Source organism: Pelophylax lessonae (assembly GCF_965119305.1).
Source record: "Pelophylax lessonae genome assembly, chromosome: 4".
Taxonomy (NCBI): Eukaryota; Metazoa; Chordata; class Amphibia; order Anura; family Ranidae; genus Pelophylax; species Pelophylax lessonae.
Window position 1 is genome coordinate 161,278,316 of NC_138771.1, and position 22,638 is coordinate 161,300,953.

The following is a 22,638-nucleotide window of genomic DNA, read 5'->3' on the forward strand; positions in this document are numbered from 1 at the left end:
TGTCTTTGTTGTACAATTTCCTTTGATTCTTTATCCTTTCAATATGGATTAGTCATTTAATGGCTCATAATGCACCGTTTGTTAGCATTGTCAATTGGAGGATGCTGTGTCCAATAGGTACAAAAAGTCCTTTTTTGATTTATATCAATAAAGCCCTTGAGACCCCGCTACATATTTTTTATGACAGAGGATGCCCCTCCTATGGTCCCATGGACAAAGCAGCAGGAGTGTTGTCTATCTCAGCAGGCTGTACAGAAATTAATCGTGGCTGCTTGTCTGCAGTCATACCTTACATGAGAGACATCTTTTAATCAGCCTCTAACTATCCTCAGCTAGACTCAACAGGGTTCTGTAAAGGGGATTCTGGCAGCTGCCCTTCATTCTTAGGTTTTGAAGAGATGCAAACCAACAGAAGATGAACAGATTGAGCACTGCTCCTGTTTTTTGTATTTTCATTTATTAAAGATATTCTGTACAGACATTAGGGATTCCTTGGCAACATTTCTTTAACCTAGATGACACTCTTATCTAAAATATAGTTGAAAATAGTGCACTTTGATAGAACTGTAAATTGATTTTCTTAAAATTGTATTTGTGAAAAGAAGAGACATTCAGTATCTCACAAAAGTGAGTACACCCCTCACATTTTTGTAAATATTTTATTATATCTTTTCATGTGATAACACTGAAGAAATTAAACTTTGCTGCAATGTAAAGTAGTGAGTGTACAGCTTGTATAGCAGTGTACATTTGCTGTCCCTCAAAATAACTCAACACGCAGCCATTAATGTCTAAACCGCTGGCAACAAATGTGAGTACACCCCTAAGTTAAAATGTCCAAATTTGGCCACAAGTGTCAATAGTTTGTGTGGCCACCATTATTTTCCAGCACTGCCTTAACCCTCTTGGGCATGGAGTTCACCAGAGCTTTACAGGTTGCCACTGGAGTCCTCTTCCACTCCTCCATGACGACATCACGGAGTTGGTGGCTGTTAGAGACCTTGCACTCCTCCACCTTTCGTTTGAGGATGCCCCACAGATGCTCAATAGGGTTTAGGTCTGGATACATGATTGGTCAGTCCATCACCTTTACCCTCAGCTTCTTTAGCAAGGCAGTGGTTGTCTTGGAGGTGTGTTTAGGGTCGTTATCATATTGGAATACTGCCCTGCGGCCCAGTTTATGAACAGAGGGGATCATGCTCTGATTTAGTATGTTACAGTACATGTTGGCATTCGAGGTTCCCTTATGGAACTGGAGCTCCCCAGTGTCGGCAGCACTTATGCAGTCCCAGACCATGACACTCTCACCACCATGCTTGACTGTAGGCAAGACACACTTGCCTTTGTACTCCTCACCTGGTTGTCGCCATACACGTTTGACACCATCTGAACCAAATATGTTGATCTTGGTCTCATCAGACCACAGGAAATGGTTCCAGTAATCCATTTCCTTAGTCTGCTTTTCTTCAGTAAACTGTTTGCAGGCTTACTTGTGGATCATCTATAGAAGAGGCTTCCTTCTGGGACGACAGCCATGCAGACCAATTTGATGCAGTGTGCGACGTATGGTCTGAGCACTGACAGACTTACCCCCCCACCCCTTCAACCTCTGCAGCAATGCTGGCAGCACTCATACATCTATTTCCCAAAGACAACCTCTGAATATGATGCTGAGCATGTGCACTCAACCTCTTTGGTCGTCCATGGCGAAGCCTGTTCTGATTGGAACATGTCCTGTTAAATCACTGTATGGTCTTGGCCATCGTGCTGCAGCTCAGTTTCAGAGTCTTGGCAATCTTCTTATACCATAGGCCATCTTTATGTAGAGCAACAATTCTTTTTTTCAGATCCTCAGAGAGTTTTTTTGCTATGAGGTGCCATGTTGAACTTCCAGTGACCAGTATGAGAGAGTGAGAGCGATAACACCAAATTTAACACACCTGTTCCCCATTCACACCTTAGTCCTTGTAACACTAATGAGTCACATGACACCAGGGAGGAAAGTGGCTAATTAGGCATTTCTGTCTGATATTTTTCTTGGTCTTCCAGATCTTGCTTTAACTTCCACTGTTCCTGATGACTGCCATTTCTTAATTACATTCCGAACAGAGGATATTGCCATCTGAAAACGCTTTGCTATCTTCTTATAGCCTTCTCCAGCTTTGTGAGCGTCAACTATTTTCAGTTTCAGTTTTCTAGACAACTGCTTAGAAGATCCCATGGTGCTGATTGTTGGGGCAAGGTCAGATGAGTCTGGGCATTTAAAACCTTTGAGATTGACATCACCTGGTCTTCCCAGACGCTGATTGAGAACAATCCATGACACTGGCAGGTCTCAGCCTTGCAAAGGGGGCAGTGCATGCTATAAATTCTGCAGGGTACCCAAACTTTTGCAGACGCCATTTTTTTGTTTTCTGTAATTTTGAAAGTGTAAATGATGGAAATAATATCTAACTTTTGTTGACATATTATAAGAATGTCTAATCTGTAATTTGATGCATTTTGGATATTTTTCCATCTTTCCTTGGCTTCTTTATGCACATTAATACAAATTTTTACCTGGGGTGCCCAAACTTTCAATCACCACTGTACATACAGGGAAAAAATGTCTATTTTTAAAATTGATCACATTGCTTACACACTGCCTTCTTACCCCACATAGAAGTATATTGCCCAATATGTACTACTGGCAAGCAAACTAAGTGTAAACAGTTCACCAACAGTAATCATCCATCCTTTAGATTTTTCCTAACATGCCACCTTGCATCCCTTTAATAAACTGCATACATTAAAAGTGGCAAAACCCATTTTTATTTATCTTTGTTTATAGAGATACCTATTAATGTTTTGTAAAGGTATTAAGCATTTAGTTATTTTTTTCAATTTTAATCTTTTTTATTAAAGGCATCAATGATAAACAATTAAGCATTTAGTTTATTTTGAGCAATTATGAGTTATATTAAACAATAGAGGGGTAGCTTCTACATTTCACTGTATTACAAACTATCTTTAAACTGTGACAACATGGGGCCTACTACAAGATAATGCAATGCTGTTGCTAGTTTGAAGCATACATAAAGAGGGGGATTCTATAAAAGCTTAGAGTCTGATGTCATAAAACTTCAATTTGGGCTACTGGGATTCAGTGACAAATCTGCAAGTCACTAATGAATCTTAACCACTTCTGAACCCAAAGGATTTACCCCCTTAAAAGACACCAGGCCATTTTTTGCAATACGGCACTGCTGTATTTTAACTGACAGCGTGCGACGTGGTACCCAAATTAAATTGATGTCCTTTTTTCCCACAAATACAGCTTTCTTTTGGTGGTGTTTGATCACCTCTGCGATTTTTATTTTTTTGCGCTATAAACAAAAAAAGAGCAACAATACGGACATTTTTTTTTCACTTTCTGCTATATAACATTCGCAATAAATAAAAATCATTTATTCATTTTAGGTCAATTTGCTACATACTTTTGGTAACAAAAAATCCCAATAAGTGTATACTGATTGGTTTGCACAAAAGTTATCGCGTATACAAAGTAGGGGAAAGATTTCTGTATTTTTTTTTTAACTAGTAATGGCGGCAATCAGCGATTTTTAGTGGGACTGCGACATTGCAGCAGACAGATCTGACACCTAACTGACATTTTTGACACTTTTGGGAGGGACCAGTGGCATTACTACAGTAAACTAAAAATATGCACTGTTACTGTACTAATGACACTGGCAGGGAAGGGGTTAACACCAGGGTGGCGATCAAAGGGTTAATGTGTCCCTAGGTGGTGCTTTCTAACTGTGGGGGGATGGGCTTGCTGCATGAACACAGAGGCCTGTGTTCCTTAATAAGAGGAACACAGGATCCCTGTGTTCATAACTGACAAAACAGAGGTCTGCCATGTTTTAAACGGTAGACCACTGTTCTGTCTCCACAGGGAGTGATCGCGGGTGCCCAGAGTCAATCGCAGCCGCCAGACCATCTGATTAGCTCCCCCTTTGGCCAATGGACGCACGCCCCCACTAGCAGTCTAGCTAAGTGGCGTACAGATACGTCGTTTTGTGGGACAGTGCCGACCTGCCGCCGTAAAACTACGGCAGCTGATTGGCAATCGGTTAAAGTGGTTGTAAACCTCAGACATGAAATGTGGACAACATATATCATTCTATAGTGTATACTTGAAAATAAATTGTATGTTTGTATAAAAAAATGGGTAAAGAGGTACCGCATCCCTAAACTGTATAATGTAAATGCTGGGAAACATTAGGCTTCAGCTGTGGGTAAATTTCGGGATATCTTTTCCAGCATTTACATTATATAGTGTATACTTGTCTCAATTAAAAGCACTAAGTGTCATTTCTGTCTGCTGCTTCGTTCCTCTGCTATCAGCATGAATCACTTCTGACAAGTCTTCCTGACACCAAGAGAAAAATGGTGACAGGGGAGGGACCTCCAGCTGATTGGAAGCCTCGGCTCTGTTCCAGTGTGCTGTGTGAAGGGGGGGTGCCTCTTCAATCCAATCAGCTCTCAGAGCTCTCCTCACTAAGCTCTGCAGAGTGTAACTTCAGATCTCCACCCCTTTTTTCTGAACACTCAGACAAGCTTTATAATTCCACAGTTTAAAAAGATGAAGAGAAGACTGCAGATAGACAGATACAACTTATGTAGGAGGAGTTGTTTATTCTCTGCACATCACCTGAGGCTAGTCCCTTCATTGGGTATATGTGAGGGTTTACAACCACTTTACGAAGATATACTGTGGCAGAACGGTCCTTAAGCGAAAAATCACATCCCTTTCCTAAGCAGGAACACAGATCTCTCTCTTCCTACAGTGCAACCAACCCCCACACAGCACTCCCAGGGAAAACATTTAACCCTTTGATCGCCCCTTCCCTGCCAGTGTCATTAGTACAATGACAGTGCAATCTTTTAGCACTGATCACTGTATTGGTGTCACTTGTCCCCAAAAAGTGTCCCCTTAGTGTCCGATTTGTCCAATGCAATGTCGCAATCCCACATAAAATCGTTGATTGCCACAATTACAAGTAAAAAATATAAAAAAAATAATAAAAAGTTCATAAATCTATCGGATAGTTTGTAGACACTATAACTTTTGTGCAAACCAATTAATATACGCGTATTGGGATTTTTTTTTTTTTTTTACCAAAAATATGTTGGAAAAAATATATTGACCTAAATTAATAAAGAAATTAGATTTTTTACATTTTTTTATTGAATATGTTTTAGAGAACAAAGTAAAAAATATATATTTTTTTCCAAAATTGTAAATCTTTTTTTGTTTATAGCACAAAAATAAAAACCGCAGAGGTCATCAAATACCACCAAAAATGTCCTGGTCAGGAAGAGGGTAAAACCTTCAGAAGCTGAAGTGGTTAATTTTACTTAGTGTACATGGCTCTTGCGGGGAATGGAGGGGGAGGCATGATCACTATGTGCTAATCACTGAGAGAAAGGAGACCAAAGAAATACCTCCTCCTGTCTGCAGCAGAATGATGACATCATCTCAGCCTAGGCTGAGTCACTGGACTGGAGGTGAAGGCATGCATTTAAATGGGAAAACGTGCAGATTTTTTTGAAAAATTGTCCTGTTTCTGTACATTGTGCCATGTCAGAAATGTAATCATGTCTAGTTACTAAAAGGTTCACTTTAAAGCTTTGTAACCTTTATGAAATATGGCGTCAAATTTTACAGACTTGGAATGAAAATAAAAATAAAATAAGGCTTTTTATATTGGGATCTGTTATTACAATTGAACATCTTATAAAAGTGGGCCCAGCCAAATACAAGAGAAACACCAATAGGTAACATTTAGGTTGTTTTCCTTCTTTTCATTTACCGGTAATTGGAAATAGAAATCTTCCTTGTGTCTAAATATCTCCCAGCCACAAGAACCATATGACAGCGATTCAATTTTGCAAGCCTGTTTAAAACATATAAAGTCACCCGTATTTCTCCAGTAGAACTTTACTTCCTTTTAGCTATAACAGGTCTCTGGCAAACTCTATTACCTATCCATTTTCTCTTTTCCCAAACACAGCATGAAGTCTGCAGGTTTCCATAACAACAGCACTTAGCTCTCATCTCCACTTTTAATGATAGACAGGTGCCAGCATCGCTGGATAATAAACTGGGAAAAATGAGAATTAGAGGCTCTAATATTGGCAGTTTGTTCATCACCATAATGAGACACAGTTACAGTTTAAAAGGTGCTACTATGCCATAGGACTTGAACAACTAAGTGATCACAGCAGGGCTGTTTTATCACCGGATCCATCTGTCAAAGGAAGATGTTATACACCTCTCTATGTTTACCCTTATTTGAAGGTTGGATGTTGTTATGAATTGACATAATCCATGTTCCACTCCTGTCTAAGCATTTTCTGTTTTCAAACATTTCATCTGCACCTTTATACTTTGTGATAGTCACATAGGATGACTTACTAGACTGTAAAGGGTCAGTACACCCAAAAATTGGATTTTAGTTAGAGGCTAAGCCCAGTGTTTAATATGTTTTAAATACTCAAACATTGGGATTTCCCGGTAATAAGTCCCAATGTTGTCTCTGCCCAACAGTGAGATATGGGAGCTAATGTGATAGTGAACAAAAATCGGCACTAATTCAAATAAATAAATCTCAAACACAGTCTACAAAGTGCTGAAAATATCTCAAATCAATCATACTGTGAATAATGCTGCAATAATACAAACAGTGTCCAAATCACTAACATAAAAGTGTATATAAAGTGTAAATAAAGATGAATGAATGCCAGTGTACAAAAAAGTCCAAATGAATGTCCAAAATGAAACGTGCTGAAACAAATCCAAAGACTTCTTTCTACACATAGGACTTTTTTGTACACCGGCATTCATTCATCTTTATTTACACTTTATATACACTTTATGTTAGTGATTTGGACACTGTTTGTATTATTGCAGCATTATTCACAGTACGATTGATTTGAGATATTTTCAGCACTTTGTAGACTGTGTTTGAGATTTATTTGAATTAGCGCTGATTTTTGTTCCCTATCACATTGGTATTTCACGGTGGGGACACCGATTAAGATTGGCAGCTTTTTTCTGGTTCGTTCATTATTCACGTTATCCACTTTTGTTATATCACCACAAGTCAGACCCCTCTGGTAGCGCACTGGTCCTCGTTTTTTTCACAGAGATATGGGAGATGCCACCCACCTTTGTGCCTTCAGCTTATACCATCACATTCTCCATGACATAAAACAATTAAAAAGAAAAGGGAAACCCACTCATAATGAGAGAAGCTGGAGTGCAAGAATCCTAGTTCAAATATCTCAAGAATAGGACCTCATAATTATTTAGGATTGTCAGGTGATGCCAGCATTTAGCAAAGATCTGGGTTAACTAATCCTTTAGCTTATTTATACAGTACCAGACACACCAGACATGCTACAGCCACCATTTCTCCTGTTCTTCCCCCTGCAGCCACCACTCAGTCACTCTCCCTTCCCTTGCCAGAGCATCCCTGTACTGCCAGCAACAACCCCTGTCCTATTGGTTGGCATCCAATCACATCCCTCTCTCTAGTCTGTTCTCTTTCCATGTGCCGGCAGCACTGTGGTGCTTTATTTATTTTTATTGAAGTTTATCAGTAACCATAGAGAACAGAGTTTACCATACATAAAGACACGGAAAGATACATTTCCGAATGGTATTGTACCGACAAACAGAAAAGAGAAACATTTTACTAAAATAACATTTAAAGCCATTGTTATGGAGCTATTATACAAATACAGTGACTCTATTTGTTTATGGTAATATTGCATTGCTTGTACTTTCTGTTTCCTTTGACAGGTTACTGTTTGCCTTTGACCTGGATGTAGTTATATAGTTCAACATGACTCCTCAGACTAACAGCTTGCAGTGTCTTCATTTATATACTTGAAACAGTCATTTCCAGATATCAGGTATTAGGTAGTAACCATTGTCTTAAAACCCCCCTAACACCCCAGATGGGAGCAGATGGGAGCAAACTGTCACAGTGTAGGCAGTACGATCAACCAGCAAATCAGAAAACAAACTATGAGAACACCAGAAATACTTCTGAACTAGAAAATAACCAGTACGAGCAGCGAGGCATATGTATTTAAAAAACAGCACCTAATACAATGTGAACACAAGGACGAGCAGTAGGAACTAATTTCATAATAATATAAGCAAGGTTATGTATTACATTTTAAGACACTCAAAAGCTTTGGGATGAGTCAACCATGGATTCCATGTGGTGCTTTATTTAAACATCACAAGCCTAATGCACTGGGCTTGTGATAATGTTTGCTACCTGGTTCGTTTGCCTTGCCTGGATTGTTTCTTTTTCTGACCCTAACCTAGTAACAGGTTAGTATTCTGATTGCTGTCTACACTGGCATTTGCTTGGATACTTATACTCTTCTGATTACCACCAGTCTTAACCCTTGTCTTAATATGAGTTACTCTTTGATTTCTGCCTGCCCTTACCCTTGTCTGGATAAGGATACTCTGTTAATAACCCTTGCCTAGGTATGAAATACTGTTATGATTGTTGCCTGGTCTAATCTTTGCCTGGTCTGATTGTTGCCTGGATACAGAAACTCTTCGCATTACAGCCTATCCTGACCCCCTTTCCTGGACAATAGACTGCGCTACTACCTACTCTCAGTTTTAAGACCACTGGTCACTCGATGACCCAGCAGTCGCCAGTCCTGGTCGCTCCAGTAATTAACATCCACTTTGAAATTGACCATCTAGAAGTCCTCTGACACTGGACAATAGGTTTTTCTCTCTAGCCTGTCCTGTGTTCTTCCAAGTACTAGTAGGCATACTAGCCTTAAAGTGGCTGTATACCTGAGATAAAAATCTGAACAAAGCATATTCTTCCATACTGTGTACTTGTCTCTACCCAAAGCTATCAAGTCACTTCGGACAGCTTTTTCCAGACACCAAGAGAAAAAAAATGGGTGACGGGGCAGAGCGCCCCAGCACACAGCCTGTGATTGACTGCCACAGCTGTGTGTGTTCTCTGTGTTGTCTAAGGAGCAGGGTGTGTTCCTTCTCTTCAATCAGGTTCAGTGTACTGAGCTGTGCAGTGTGTGAATTTAGATCCCTGTCCCCTACTTTGTTCTGCTGAGAGATGTTAACAGATTCTGTGTAAAGTCTGTCTGTTGTAGAAGGCTGTACAGAGCAGAGAGCTGCAGATAAGCAAGTACAACCTATGTAGGAAGATTTGTATCACCTAAGGCTAGTCACTTCCCTGGGTATATGTAAGGGTTTACAACCACTTTTATGGAAGGGTGGCTGTTTAAGGTGAAATTGGACACAAGCCTCACTATTTTTGATGCAAACTGATAAACCTGACACATACACATTTTCTGCTATTCCCATGTTGCTTGTGCTTATTCAATAACCCATTTTTTTGGCTGGATCAACATGACCTACTTCATAGTTCTAATAGCGGTTATGTAATATTGCTCCCTAAGCCCTAATTCATGGAAGTCATGGGTCCTGGATCACTGATAAAAGTTGGCATGTCTAAAAAGGCTGTAAGGCTGTAAGAAAGCTGGGTAAATGACCTTTAATTTAGGTTGTGTTTGTCTTATAGATTTTCAGGTCTACACAGTTTTCCTGAGTAGCATAAAGGAATAATTTGAATGTCTCTGCTAAAAAGTTATGTTGAGGGCTGTTTGATTTTACGTGGCTCATTGCTAGGCTTTCTCTGATAATCATGTTGAAATATCTTTTTGGGGAATTACACCAACATGTAAGGAATAAATGTTTTTATTTATTTGCATTAAAGTACAACTGAGGGCTATCCTTTTGTAATGAAGGTGAACTGCATCAGCTGCTTAGATCAATTAACTTTTATGTTATCTTTACAATTTTGTCTCATCTTTGTTAATTAAAAATAAGAAAAAAAAAACTAAAGCTTAGGCCAGAACTTTCTCTGCCTGAATGTAAAAGTTATGGTAGGTTCAATCTATATGTTATCTTGCATTTGCTTATCAAGTTTGGCAGCTACAATTCTCATAATTTTTTCCACTATTCCCTCATAGTGGGTTGTTTCATGCAGACATGTTGGTGGGAAATCCTTTGGGTGGGCTTTATTTTAATAGGGAAAAGCAGAGAAAGAGGGTATGTACAGCTTTTTCATGTGATGGGGAGATTGTACTGGCAGGATTAGGGAGGGAATGGAGATGCTACTAAGAGGGTGAAGCAATATGTAGTGGAGGATTAGCATCACATGACCGCAGATTGCATCACTATAGTCAGAAAGAGCACATTGGATGCAAACAATGGCTCCTGCCTGTTTAGTAGCAATACATAAGCATAACAACTGCATGGAAGTTAGTGAGAAAAGAATGTTATTTAGGAATTTTTTACAAGTATTGACACTTTTCTTGAATGGTATAATGGACAGCCACTAATATGCTGTTAATATTTTCAATAATTGCCGCAATGCATATTTTTCATGATTTGACAACAATTCTACAGTATACTAAATATATATTTATACCTCATGATATTGTACAATTCTAACCATTTTAATGCATCTCAAAGGATTGAGGGGGACCAATACTATTTACCTTGGATATAGAATTGATGCTAGAAACAGTTTTCTCTTCGCCAAACCAAAAATGCAGCACTAAAGTTACACAACTTCCGGAAGTGGAAACTGGTAATCCAGCACTGTAGTTTGAATCTGTCACTATCAAATCTTGTCCCTACCCCTCATCATGACATCAACTCCCTACTCCAGTATTTTGAAGTTTGAGAAAACTCTGGTACTGACTAGCCAATGGGAAGTGTCCAAAACTCCCAGGCAGGGATGGTAACAAGGACCCTCCCACACTGCAATAAGAAAGAAAGAAGACGCTGGACCCAGCATGTCACATAACCACAGATGTACATGAGTATTTGGGGCTTTTAGATTCATTTAGATTTTTAGCTAATGTAGTAATTAGCTAGAGGGGTATTGTTTGTCCTTATAGATTTTGGTCCTGCACCGTAAAAAAAAAAAAAAAAAAGAGGCTGGGGGCCTGCCCACATTGTGAGGAATAATTCACCTTATTTATTATGTCCTAGACAAAAAGCAGGTAATACTTGGAATATGAATATGGGGCTACTACTAGGGTAACTTTGTCTCCATCCCATAGTTCAGCTTTAAAGAGAAGTAAACAATCTTTACAATGGATAAAACTGAAAGACAGTTGCCAATTCTGCCATTCAGCCATCTAAGCTCAAAAATGAACTTCTACACAATTGTGAATGTAGCTATACCCACCCAAACTAAAACTGATGTCACCATTTTAATTTTTCACATTCAATATGTTTTATTAAACAAAGTTAGAATTCAAATCCAAAAGGTTGCTTTAAATTGTCTAGGAAAACCAAAAATAACAATATATACCCATCTAGAAAATAGAAGTACATAACCAAAATCTATTATAAGGACAGTAGGTACAGTATATAACATCAATAGGCTACAAACATAGTCCACACCCGTGATTCCTGGTTTCCAAAAGTTACATCATAAACTGGTAACCAAGTAACAAAAAGATACAAAAAAGTAATAGAAGTAAATAGTAAAAATAATAATAATAATAATAGAACCTGGAAGTTTCAAAAGGAAAACATTGAAGCCACACATTAAGAAGGAAACTTAATATGCATACAGTTGTGCTCATAAGTTTACATACCCTTGCAAAATTCATGATTTCTTGGCCATTTTTCAGAGAATATGAATGATAACACAAAAACTTTTCTTTCACTCATGGTTAGTGTTTGGCTGAAGCCATTTATTTTTAAATAATAATAATGACAACAGAAACTACCCAAATGACCCTGATCAAAAGTTTACATACCCCCGTTCTTAATACCGTGTATTGCCCCCTTTAATGTCAGTGACAGCTTGAAGTCTTTTGTGGTATTTGTGGATGAGGCTCTTTATCTTCTCAGATGGTAAAGCTGCCCATTCTTCCTGGAAAAAAGCCTTCAGTTTCTGTAAATTCTTGGGCTATCTTGCATGAACTGCACGTTTGAGATCTCCCCAGAGTGGCTCAATGATATTGAGGTCAGGAGACTGAGATGGCCACTCCAGAACCTTCACTTTATTCTGCTATAGCCAATGACAGGTCGACGTGGCCTTGTGTTTAGGATCTTTGTCATGTTGGAATGTCCAAGTAAGTCCCATGTGCAGCTTCCGGGCTGATGAATGCAAATTTTCCTCCAGTATTTTTTTGATAACATACTGCATTCATTTTGCCATCAATTCTGACCAAATTTCCTGTGCCTTTGTAGCTCACACATCCCCAAAACATCAGCGATCTACCTCCGTGTTTCACAGTAGGAATGGTGTACCTTTCATCATAGGCCTTGTTGACTCCTCTTCAAATGTAGCGTTTATGATTGTGGCCAAAATGCTCAAATTCCTTTGTGCCAGAAGGTTTGAGGATTGTCTCTGTGCTGTTTGATGTATTGTAAGTGGGATACTTTGTAGCATTTGCGTAGTAATGGCTTTCTTCTGGCACCTCGACCATGCAGCCCATCTTTCAAGTGCCTCCTTATTGTACATATTGAAACAACACACCACATGTTTTCAGTGAGTCCTTTATTTCACCTGAAGTTATTTGTGGGCATTTCTTTGCATCCCAAACAATTTTTGAATTTGCTGAAAGGGAAAATGGGATCCTTTTCTATGATTTGGCAATCTTAGCTGCTAGAAAGCTAAAGAAGACTGATCTTTAAATGTAGTTAAAAGCATGCTCTACAGGTTCATTAACCCCCCTGGCAGTAATCCTGAGTGTGGCCCGGGGTTAATTTTCAGTACCAAAAGCGGTAACTCTGAGCCACACTCAGGCTTACACTGTAGTATCCCTGTAGTGACACTTACCTTGTCCCTACGATCCCCTGATGACCTCCCACTGTGTTCTCCGGCCGATGCCGGCATCCGTCTTCCGGGTTCCCTTCCCTGCAAGCACTGGCAACGCAGGGGGAGTTACCGGGCGGAAAATGTAAAAAAAGTAAACAAAACACGAAATGATACATTGTAATACATAGTAATGTTGCAATCTGTTAGGATTACATTACTGTGTCAAACCATTTCACCTCAGTGCTTTGTCCAGTGCCCTGCTTGCACTTTTACTGTTCTTTCTGCCTGGAAACTTGAGAACGCCCATGGCATCCAAAAAGCATCCATTTAGGTCAAAATCGGTTTTAGACCAGCTAGAAAACAGTGATAGTGAATTAGAATTATGTGCAGAATTGAGCGATAGTGATTTGTGTGGAAATTCGTTATCAGACACTCAAAGGGACAACAGCGACGATTCTGCAACTGAGCTCAGTGATGTGTGAACTTGGTGCTCTATTGACTGCAGTATGGATCAGACAGTGCCCCCCCCAGATTCCTATTTACTGAAGCATCATGAAAGTAGACATTGAACATGACAACTCCTTGGTATGCTTACAATTATTTCTGACCGATGAGGTTATTGAAAAAATAGTTACTGAGACAAACCGGTACAAAGAGCAACAATTAGCTACTCTGAAAGTTTCCAAGAAGCAGAAAGTGGGAAACAGTATTAATACTTCAGGGAGTGGTGGGGTATTGGACAACTAATACATTACTTCCCACTCTTTAGCACGGTCATGTCACATTTTCCCTGATCGTGAATTATTTACACTTCGAAAAACAACGAAGAATGTGATGAAACTCATCCTGCACGAAAACTAAAGAAAATTTGGGAAGTATCTCAAATGATTCTAAATAATTTTCAAAAGAGCTACGTCCTAGAAAGAGATATCAGCATAGATTAAAGTCAATTGGCCTACAAGGGAAGGCTCAGTTGGGTACAATATATTGCATCAAAGCGAACATGTTTCAGTCATATACTGTACAATGGAAAAGGAACAAAATTCAATCCAAAATACAGCAAATATGGAATGCCAGCATCTTCCGTTCTTTCATTCAATAAGCCATTGCCTAATCAGGGCTTTTGCGTAACAATCTACAACTTTTATACGTCTCCTGAACTTTATGAGTTTCTTCTGCAAAACAAAACCGATGCCTATGGAACAGTTAGGGCTAACCAGCGGGACATGCCACCAATGTTTGGCAATAGGAAGCTGAAGACTGGAGAAATGGTTGCCTGGCAGAAAGGTAAAATGATGGCACTACAATGGCGTGATAATAAAGATGTGTGCCTAATGAGTACAGATCATAATAGCTCCACTGTTATGGTACACACCATACCACCATGAGAGGTGACGACAGAGCCGACCAAGCAATGGCATTCTACCCAGCAACGAGGAAACAGCAAAAGAAGCACTACAAGAAGATCTTCATACATCTTATTGAGCAATGCTTGTGGAATGCCTACACTCTGCTAAAAAAAAAAAAAAAGAGTGACAAGCCTGTGATTTATTCTGACTTCATATGGAAAGTTGCCAAACGCATCTTTGTGAACTTTTTTTTTTTCTTAATTTTTGTCAACATCTAGAGATAGAAACCACTTACACATAACCCCAACCAGGGTATAATTCAGGCTAATCATCATGCATAGTGTATTGAAAACTGAAATTATATTCATACATTAGGAGCACGTGTGTGAGTACTCAGTGTGACATTCCCAAGCATTATTCTTTCTAATCTGTCTGCAAAGCATAGACTAAGGTGGCTCCAATTTTTGGCATTGTTTTTACTTAAGTCTTTTTCAGCCCCTTAAAGCTCATAATAATAAAATCAAAACCCTGACCCTACAGCAGGTACTATTATCCCTCTATAGAGGCCCAATGAACATGACAAAAAATGTAGCCATAGCAACCGATTCAGGTGACAAAACTAAGAGCCGCAAAGAAAGAATTAAAAGGAAAAAATTGTGCCGAAAGTTGTTTTTTTTCTGCTTATCTTTTCTTGTGCTGCAGTTTATGACAGCAATAATAGCTTCCTCAGAGCATCATTGTAGACAAGCACACAGCACAACAGAACTGTTATCACATAGATAATAGACATTTAGAACTTGGCAATATTGCTTAGTCATTATTGCACATATGGAGATAGAAGTATCAGTTTGAAAATATAACTGGATCATTACCTTTTTTTCTGACCAAGAAAGGGATAAATAGCTCTAAACAAGGATAAAATGCATGGTTTTAGAAGCATATTCACCATAAGCAGTCTCAGCTGACATTTTCTTGTGGAGACAAGTTGCATGCTTCTTACGTAACCTGTCTTTAAAATGATAAACCACTTGCTTCCTACCATGTTTTTAGTCAATTCAGATCAGCCACAAAGGTTATGTAGAGCACATAGGCATTTTCAACATCCAATTTATCATGTGCAGTGGACTGACATATGTGCCAATACAAGGCATTAGCAAAAATGTGTCATTTTATCTGAGGCAGGCTTGACATTATCAATTGAACGTATTTATTCCTGACTGTATACACCTGTATGAAAGCACTATAAACAATAAAGACTTCATATATCTATATACCTGTAAATATATATTTTTACATACTTAATGTAAATTGAATCAAATAGCTGTTAAAATGTACCTTATAAAGCAATACACATTGGACCATTTAAAGAGTAATTCTGGGTAATGGGTAAACAAAATTGTTAATGCTATCCAACATACACTGTTGCTGTGCTAAAGTAAGACAGCCCAATCAAAAAATACATGTGTTGTGGGTAAAATTGCTTCCTAAATGTGTACTGTATAATTTCATCTCTCTGTGCCTGCCACTTCTAAGGCAGACTTGAATCTGTTTGGTGGCTGTGAGAAACTTTGCAGTTCTGTCTGATACCTCATTGGTCGTATTGAACCCACAGTGGATGGGTTATGAAATGTCTTGGATGCATTATAAACATAATAGCAAAAGAAGTTTTCAGATTGACAGAATGGCGGCAATCAGGACTTCTATATTGCGGTGAACAGTCTGACACCAACTGACACTTTTGACACTTGGTGGGAACCAGTGACCAGTAACACAACTGATACAGTGATCATTGCTAAAAATAGTCACTGTCATTGTACTAATGACACTGGCTGGGGAGGGGTTAAACATCAAGGGCGATCAAAGGGTTAAATGTATGCCTAACCAGTGTTTTTGTGTACTGTGTGCTGTTTTTAATAAGGGATGTCATGGACGTTATTTCCTACTTTGCAGGGAAAGAAAATCCATCACATCCTAGCTGACAGAACAGAGCTCTGCCTTGTTTATTCCTTGCCGATCAGCGGGTGCTGGGAGAAATCCATTGACAGGCACCTGCTGATGGGTTTGTGCTGTGTCTAATCATGGCACAGACGCAGAGCCGTTGGTGCGCTCACGCACCCTCTACCTGTGTTAGGTACATGACCCGGCACAGGAGAGCCGCTCTGCCACTGTATAACTACGTTTTGCAGGTCGGCAAGTGGTTAAAGAAGACTTTAAAAAGACAATGTTGATTCATACATCAACTACATTTGTAGTTTGGCAAGAGATTAGGTTAATTACAATAAGAAAATAGAAAATTACCTCGGATATCTTGACTCTTCCTTCCTGGAAGGAACATGTCTGTGGATCATGGGTACACACATGTCTGTATTTACACCAATGACATTGATATGGACTTTCCACACAAGAGAGGCACCTGTAACCAAAGAAGAACATGCATTGTATAGATTTTATTTTAATCTTTAGTACCCAAAGTCACATGCATGTAAACAATAATACCCTTTTATTGTTATTTTTTATTAAACATAAAAAATGAGTTATCCACATTTATTGCATAATTTTGAGGTAGGCCACTGAGCTTGATTTTTTGATACATTATTTTTGGGCTCCATGAACTGAAGGGTGGCCTAGTGTAAGTGGACTCCAATATCTAACTACATTAGGCTACCTCTAACCCGGTCTACCAAAATGAAAAGGACACAGTCCTTTTCAGTTGTTTTTTTTAGACCTGAAGGTAGGCAGGTGTAAACGGACACAAGTCAGTTTATACCCACTTTTCCCTAGAGCTGCATGGACCTTAGAATCAGGTCTGCCTAAAAAACTGACAGTTGGACCTGATCAGATTGGCTCTGTGAAAGCAGCCTTAAATGTATTAGTAGTGTCTACCAGAAAGGTTCTTCAGGCCACCAGCACAAGGCAGTTTGCATTGCAAATTTTCTACAAGAATGCCTCTTTTAGTAAATGTAAAGCATTGTGCAAAATGACATACCCAACATCAATCAATGAGCATCCATTTTCAGGGTATCTTATATAACTGTGTTCATTTTCTACCCTAAATTAATAAATGCTGTTTACTGATATATGTTTTAATGGCAGATGGATGTCAGCATTCTTTTTTTCTTTCAAACCAATTATTCAGTGTATATACAGTAGTATAACCCCAACAATAATAACACACAATAGAGTGGATGTCCAGGGCACAAAACAGTAATGGGCATGTACAATATCTATTCCAGCTCCCCTTGCCATTGCTTTAATGTCTAAAGTAGGGATAAGCTCCTGGTCCTGTCTGTTCTATGACTGAATTTTGCTTGTTTGGAGGTTAATCGAAAAGCCAAATTAAATGTGCAGCCAAGCCTACCCTCAGGCTGTGGTAGGACGTTATACACTTAGCAGGGGTATTACTACCACTCTTAAATGTGACCATAGGCGTGCGCAGGGGGTGTGCCTGGGCACACCCTAATCACTATGTGCAGTGCCAATTGCCCCTACTGCCCAGGCTTCCCTTGTGTTGACCCTCTGCCCCGCAGTGCTGCTTGGTTTCCTCCTCTCCTCTGCCCCCAGCTGCTGCGGGGGATGTTTTGGGATGGAGAATGATTAAAGGGGCTAGTAAATATTTAATTTACCAGCGGCTTCCTTTTCTAAATAAACACAGTTAACACATTCACTCACTGTGTTCATTTATAACTGAAGAATAGTAAACTGTGTTTACTATGCTTCAATTTCTGAATAACAGGAAGCCTCTCAGCACAGAGCACTTCCCGTTCATTCACTGTCCTGTACAGCTGAGGCTGCAGAAATAGGCATGTGTTTGAGCTTTGGGGTGTACACTCTAATGCAATATGCTGTGCACACCTATGAATTTGACAGCTTCCTGCTCAGGCTGTGAGGTCCCCCTTGATATCCATACTAGACCCTCACCAAGGATAAGGATCAGGCATGTATTTTTAAAGTAAATCCCAGGCTTTCTTTTTGTGGGGTCCCTATTAACATTGATGCCAGACCCTCTTCTAGAATAAGGGTCTGGTATAGATGAAGTATGAAGGACATACTGGTTGCCCAGTTCAATATAGTCCCTGCCTGTATGTTTACAAACAGAAATAAGCAGCTGGGAGCTGTCAATTACTGGCGATTTAAACAGCATTTTGTTTTTTTGTATAAATATTAGTTTTTACTGTAATAGGCTGCTTACATTGTACAGATGTGCCACTTCACAGGGAGGTTAAGGGTATCCCCAGGCATGTTGTTTAAATGAATTTGGCATTTTTAATGTTTTACTTTAAGCAGTAATTAAATTGCTGCTGCTCCCCACCAAACAACATTTTGAAAAAAATACTTTTTCTTTTGTACATGTGCCCCCAGGGCATTTCCCAGCCTCTTGTGCCCATGATTTGACAATCTCTTGCCTATTAGCCTAGAACATGGCCATTTTTTCAATTTTATGTTTATTCACAATTATATATGTTTTGATTTTAATTTCTGTCAAGTCTATTTCTATTTGTGTTTTTATGCAAGCAGATTTGTGTCAGGTTTAGAGTAATTAGGTGGCTAATTGAACAGGGGGTGTTTCACCTTGGGTGAGCATTTAAATGTTGGCCTCCCATTACACACTGTAGTGAACATGCATGTAGCAGTCGTGTGAAACGCGTCTACTGTCCTACCCTGCTGTACCTTGTACCACTTATGTGAATAAAGAATTTTTTTTCATTGGATTTCTTCTTTAATAAAAAACCTGAAGGGCAAGACAGCCCTGGATTTGTGGAAATGGAATGCTTTCCAAATATACTTAGAATGTATGCAAACACCAAGAGGAGCTTGCTCTGTCACCCCAAGTCCAGGTATACATTTGGAAAGTCCATGTGGTTTACTTTAAGCAGTGTTGACGTCTATGTATAGGAAACCAAAGCCTCTAAACAAATGTGAGAATGTTAAAGTGGTTGTAAACCTCAGACATGAAATATGAACAAAGCATATGCCTCTGTAACGAAGTAATTCAATCCAGACCACTAACTTTAATTTCTGTCTGCTGCCCTGTTCCCCTGCAATCTGCATTAATCACTTTGACAAGTTTTCCTGACACCAAGAGAAAAAAAGGTGACAAGGGAGGGATCTCCAGCACAGAGCCTGTGTTTGAGGGCATCAGCTCTGTCCTTGTGTGCTGTGTGAAGGAGGCGTGTCCCTTTCCTCCAATCAGCTCTCAGAGCTCTCCTCACTGAGCTTTGCAGTGTGTAATTTATGCTCACTATCCCATTTTCTGACAGCTCAGACAAGCTTTATACATTCTAGACTGTAGAGAAATTCTGGATGTGGATTTGTTTAATCTCTGTGTATCACCTGAGTCCAGTCCATTCACTAGGTATATATGTTTCAACCACAGCTCCATTGTCATGTAAGAGCAAAAAGATGAAGCTGTGACTAAGTTCCAAGTTATGACTTGAGCTTATACAGGGCTGAAACGTTGTCCCGCTCCTATGTATCAGTTCTGGGTGCCAAAGTGGCCAGCCACCATGCACCAACAATGATACCTGAGAGGAAGAGGAATGACTCATATATTAGCCATTCACATCACAAATTTAATTCTTAGTGAGAGAGTACAGCAGGGAAACTCCTTCAAAATCCCATGAATTGTGCAATACTCTCTGACGCTATCAGGCACAACGTAAGTTTTGGGAGAAGATGGATTATTCTATCAAGATGGGAAGCGTGAAATCACAGATATGAATAACTCTTGTGTAACTCTGTCCTGTGTCAGCTAGCTTATTTCACAACCATGGAACTAATACAAACTCAATTGTCTGTTTTCAAACATCACGCTGATCGTTAATTAGGAATCCTTTATAAAAAATAAAAATAAACCACAAAAACTGACTTTAATTATCTGATATACACATGGGTTGGAATAAGCTATAAGTCTTCTGAGGTCAAATTTTGTTCATATTTGATGCTCATTAGGATGCACATGAGATTACCACAGCATTCAAGCTTTTTGAATCTCTTTGGCGTATTCAGAGCATCATCTGTATTTAGTATAAACAATTATTTTCAAGTAATATTATAAGGATTTTTAAAAGTGTATACCAAAACCATGCGGAAGTCAGCAGGAAGGTGTGTGTGTATGTAGGTATCTGTGTGTAAAAGCAGAAGGGGGATCTCTTTTATAAAAACAAGCCCAGCAGATTAAAGCAGCAATACAATACTTGTTATTCAAATAGATAACAGACACTCACTCTGATAAATCAAATTAAAAATGTATACTGTATAATATCGTGTCAAGTCAAAACATGGACAGCCTTAAATATTTCATTTTTTTATCATTATTTCTGCTAAAGTATGTAGGAACTGAATTGTTAAACAATTTGTAATAAAATTATCACCAAAAATAAAAGACCATGTACATAAATGCTAAACCGAGGAAAAAGCTAACAAGTACAACACGGTAGATACTGTACATATTCATACTGAATTGATGATGATTGAAAAGATATTGTTTTAAAGAGGAAGTAAACCCTCCTCAGGAAGTTGTACCTATAGGTAAGCCTATATTAAGGCTTACCTATAGGTACTGTAAATATCTCCTAAACTTGCACCGTTTAGGAGATATTTACCTTTAATTGAGCCAGTGACGTCACTGGCGCATGCGCTCTGAAGGAACGGCTGATCGTGCCGTTCCTTCAGAGCCCCGTGCCGTGACCGTCGGCTCCCGCGCGCGTGCGCGGGAGTGACGTCACCGCGGCTCCGGCCAATCAGATGGCCGGATGCCGCGATCCCGGAAGACGGGCGACATGTCATGTCGCCCGTCATACAGGTAAGAGAGCGGCACGGCGGGGGCTCGTTCTAAGGTAAGTATTTCATAATGAGCTAGTATGCGATGCATACTAGCTCATTATGTCTTTCTCTTGCAGGTTGTAAAAAAAAAAAAAATTTTTAAAACGAGTTTACAACCTCTTTAAGCAGCCATCATAGAGCTACACATTTGGGGGGTATTTACTAAAACTAGAGTGTGCAAAATCTGGTGCAGCTCTGCATAGAGACCAGTCAGCTTCCAATTTTTTTTTTTTTTGTCAAAGCTTAATTGAACAAGTTGATATGAGAAGGTGATTGGCTACTATAGACAGCTGCACCAGATTCTGAGAGCTCCCGTTTTAGTTACTATCCCCCCCCCCCCCCATTATGTTGTTAGCTTAAATACACTGTTATTGTTTATTTTATTTCTCCATCAAAATATGTACATACAGTACAAAATTCTATTGACAGCATTCAATAATACCATTCACTAGTAGATATTTGTTATTTTATTTATTTTTGTTTTGCAGGTGATTGTTGCTTTATCTTATTAGTGATTTTAGCGCCGGTTCACACTAGCGCGCCGCTACCTCGGAGCGGCCGCCACGGACTTCATAACATTGAAGTCTATGGCGGTCGCCTCCGGGTCGCCCCAAAGAAGCTCCGGACCCTTTTTCTAGGTTGGAGCGACTTGTGTCGCTCCTATTAGAACGGGTCCGCAGCTTCCCTATGGGAGGCGACCTGCGGCGACCTGTGAGGCGACCAGGTCGCCTCACAGGTCGCCCTAGTGTGAACCGGCACTTAGGCTAAGGGGGTTTCATTGACAAGATATTAACAAGGGATTGTGTAGGCAAATGACTTACCCCATATATTCAATTATCCTTTAGCTATTATTAATTTTTCTATTATCAGTATGTATTAGTTTATTGTTTTTATTAGATTATGAAATATGTCTACATAAATAGAGAAAAAAAAGGGAGGGAGACACCAACTAAAAGCTATCAGATCAAATGTTTACAGCACCAAGGGGAAGAGGGTGCCCCACCCTCTTCCCCTTTCTCCAAAATTCCCCACCTATGCCCAAAATTAACCCCCTGGGGCTAACTCTCTCCTGGAAATACTACAATTGTAAACACATTGCCTGTATCTGACCAGCGTGTGAACAATGTACCTTGAGTATATACATGACCATGTATCAGAATGTAACTAATAAACAATTACGGCACACCGTGTCAGAAAATAAGCAATAAAGACTAAAAAAGTGTGCATGTGCAGACACATAATTATGGAGTGGCATCACAAGGAATGCCCCCTTAGGCCCCTACTACCCTCCATTGGGTAGGAGTGCACACCAGCCTATCTCGGTAAAAGCGCTACAATCAACTACCGCTGTACATTAGGGATGATCGAACGGTTCAGGTCGACCATTGGTTCGACCCGAACATTGACTGTTCGAAATTCGGCCGAATTCCGAACTTTTTGCTGAAAAAGTTCAGAATTCGGCAACCAGAACCGACCAAAATGCAATGGGACAGGAACTGGGTTTTAAAAGCTCGTGATTGGACCAGAACCATCAGTAAAAGCCAATTGAGGGGGCAGGAGGATGC

At 39.5% G+C, this 22,638-nt stretch overlaps 1 protein-coding gene across 3 annotated transcripts in view; it reads right to left on the reverse strand.

Annotated features, from left to right (window-relative positions):
* Positions 1-22,638, reverse strand: part of PLXNA4 (plexin A4) — a 965,210-nt gene that overhangs the window by 216,526 nt on the left and 726,046 nt on the right. For all 3 annotated transcript variants that reach the window (XM_082255302.1, XM_082255301.1, XM_082255300.1), the window contains one exon: positions 16,550-16,664. In XM_082255302.1, the coding sequence (XP_082111428.1) occupies positions 16,550-16,664 (115 nt within the window). The remainder of the gene's footprint in view (positions 1-16,549; positions 16,665-22,638) is intronic.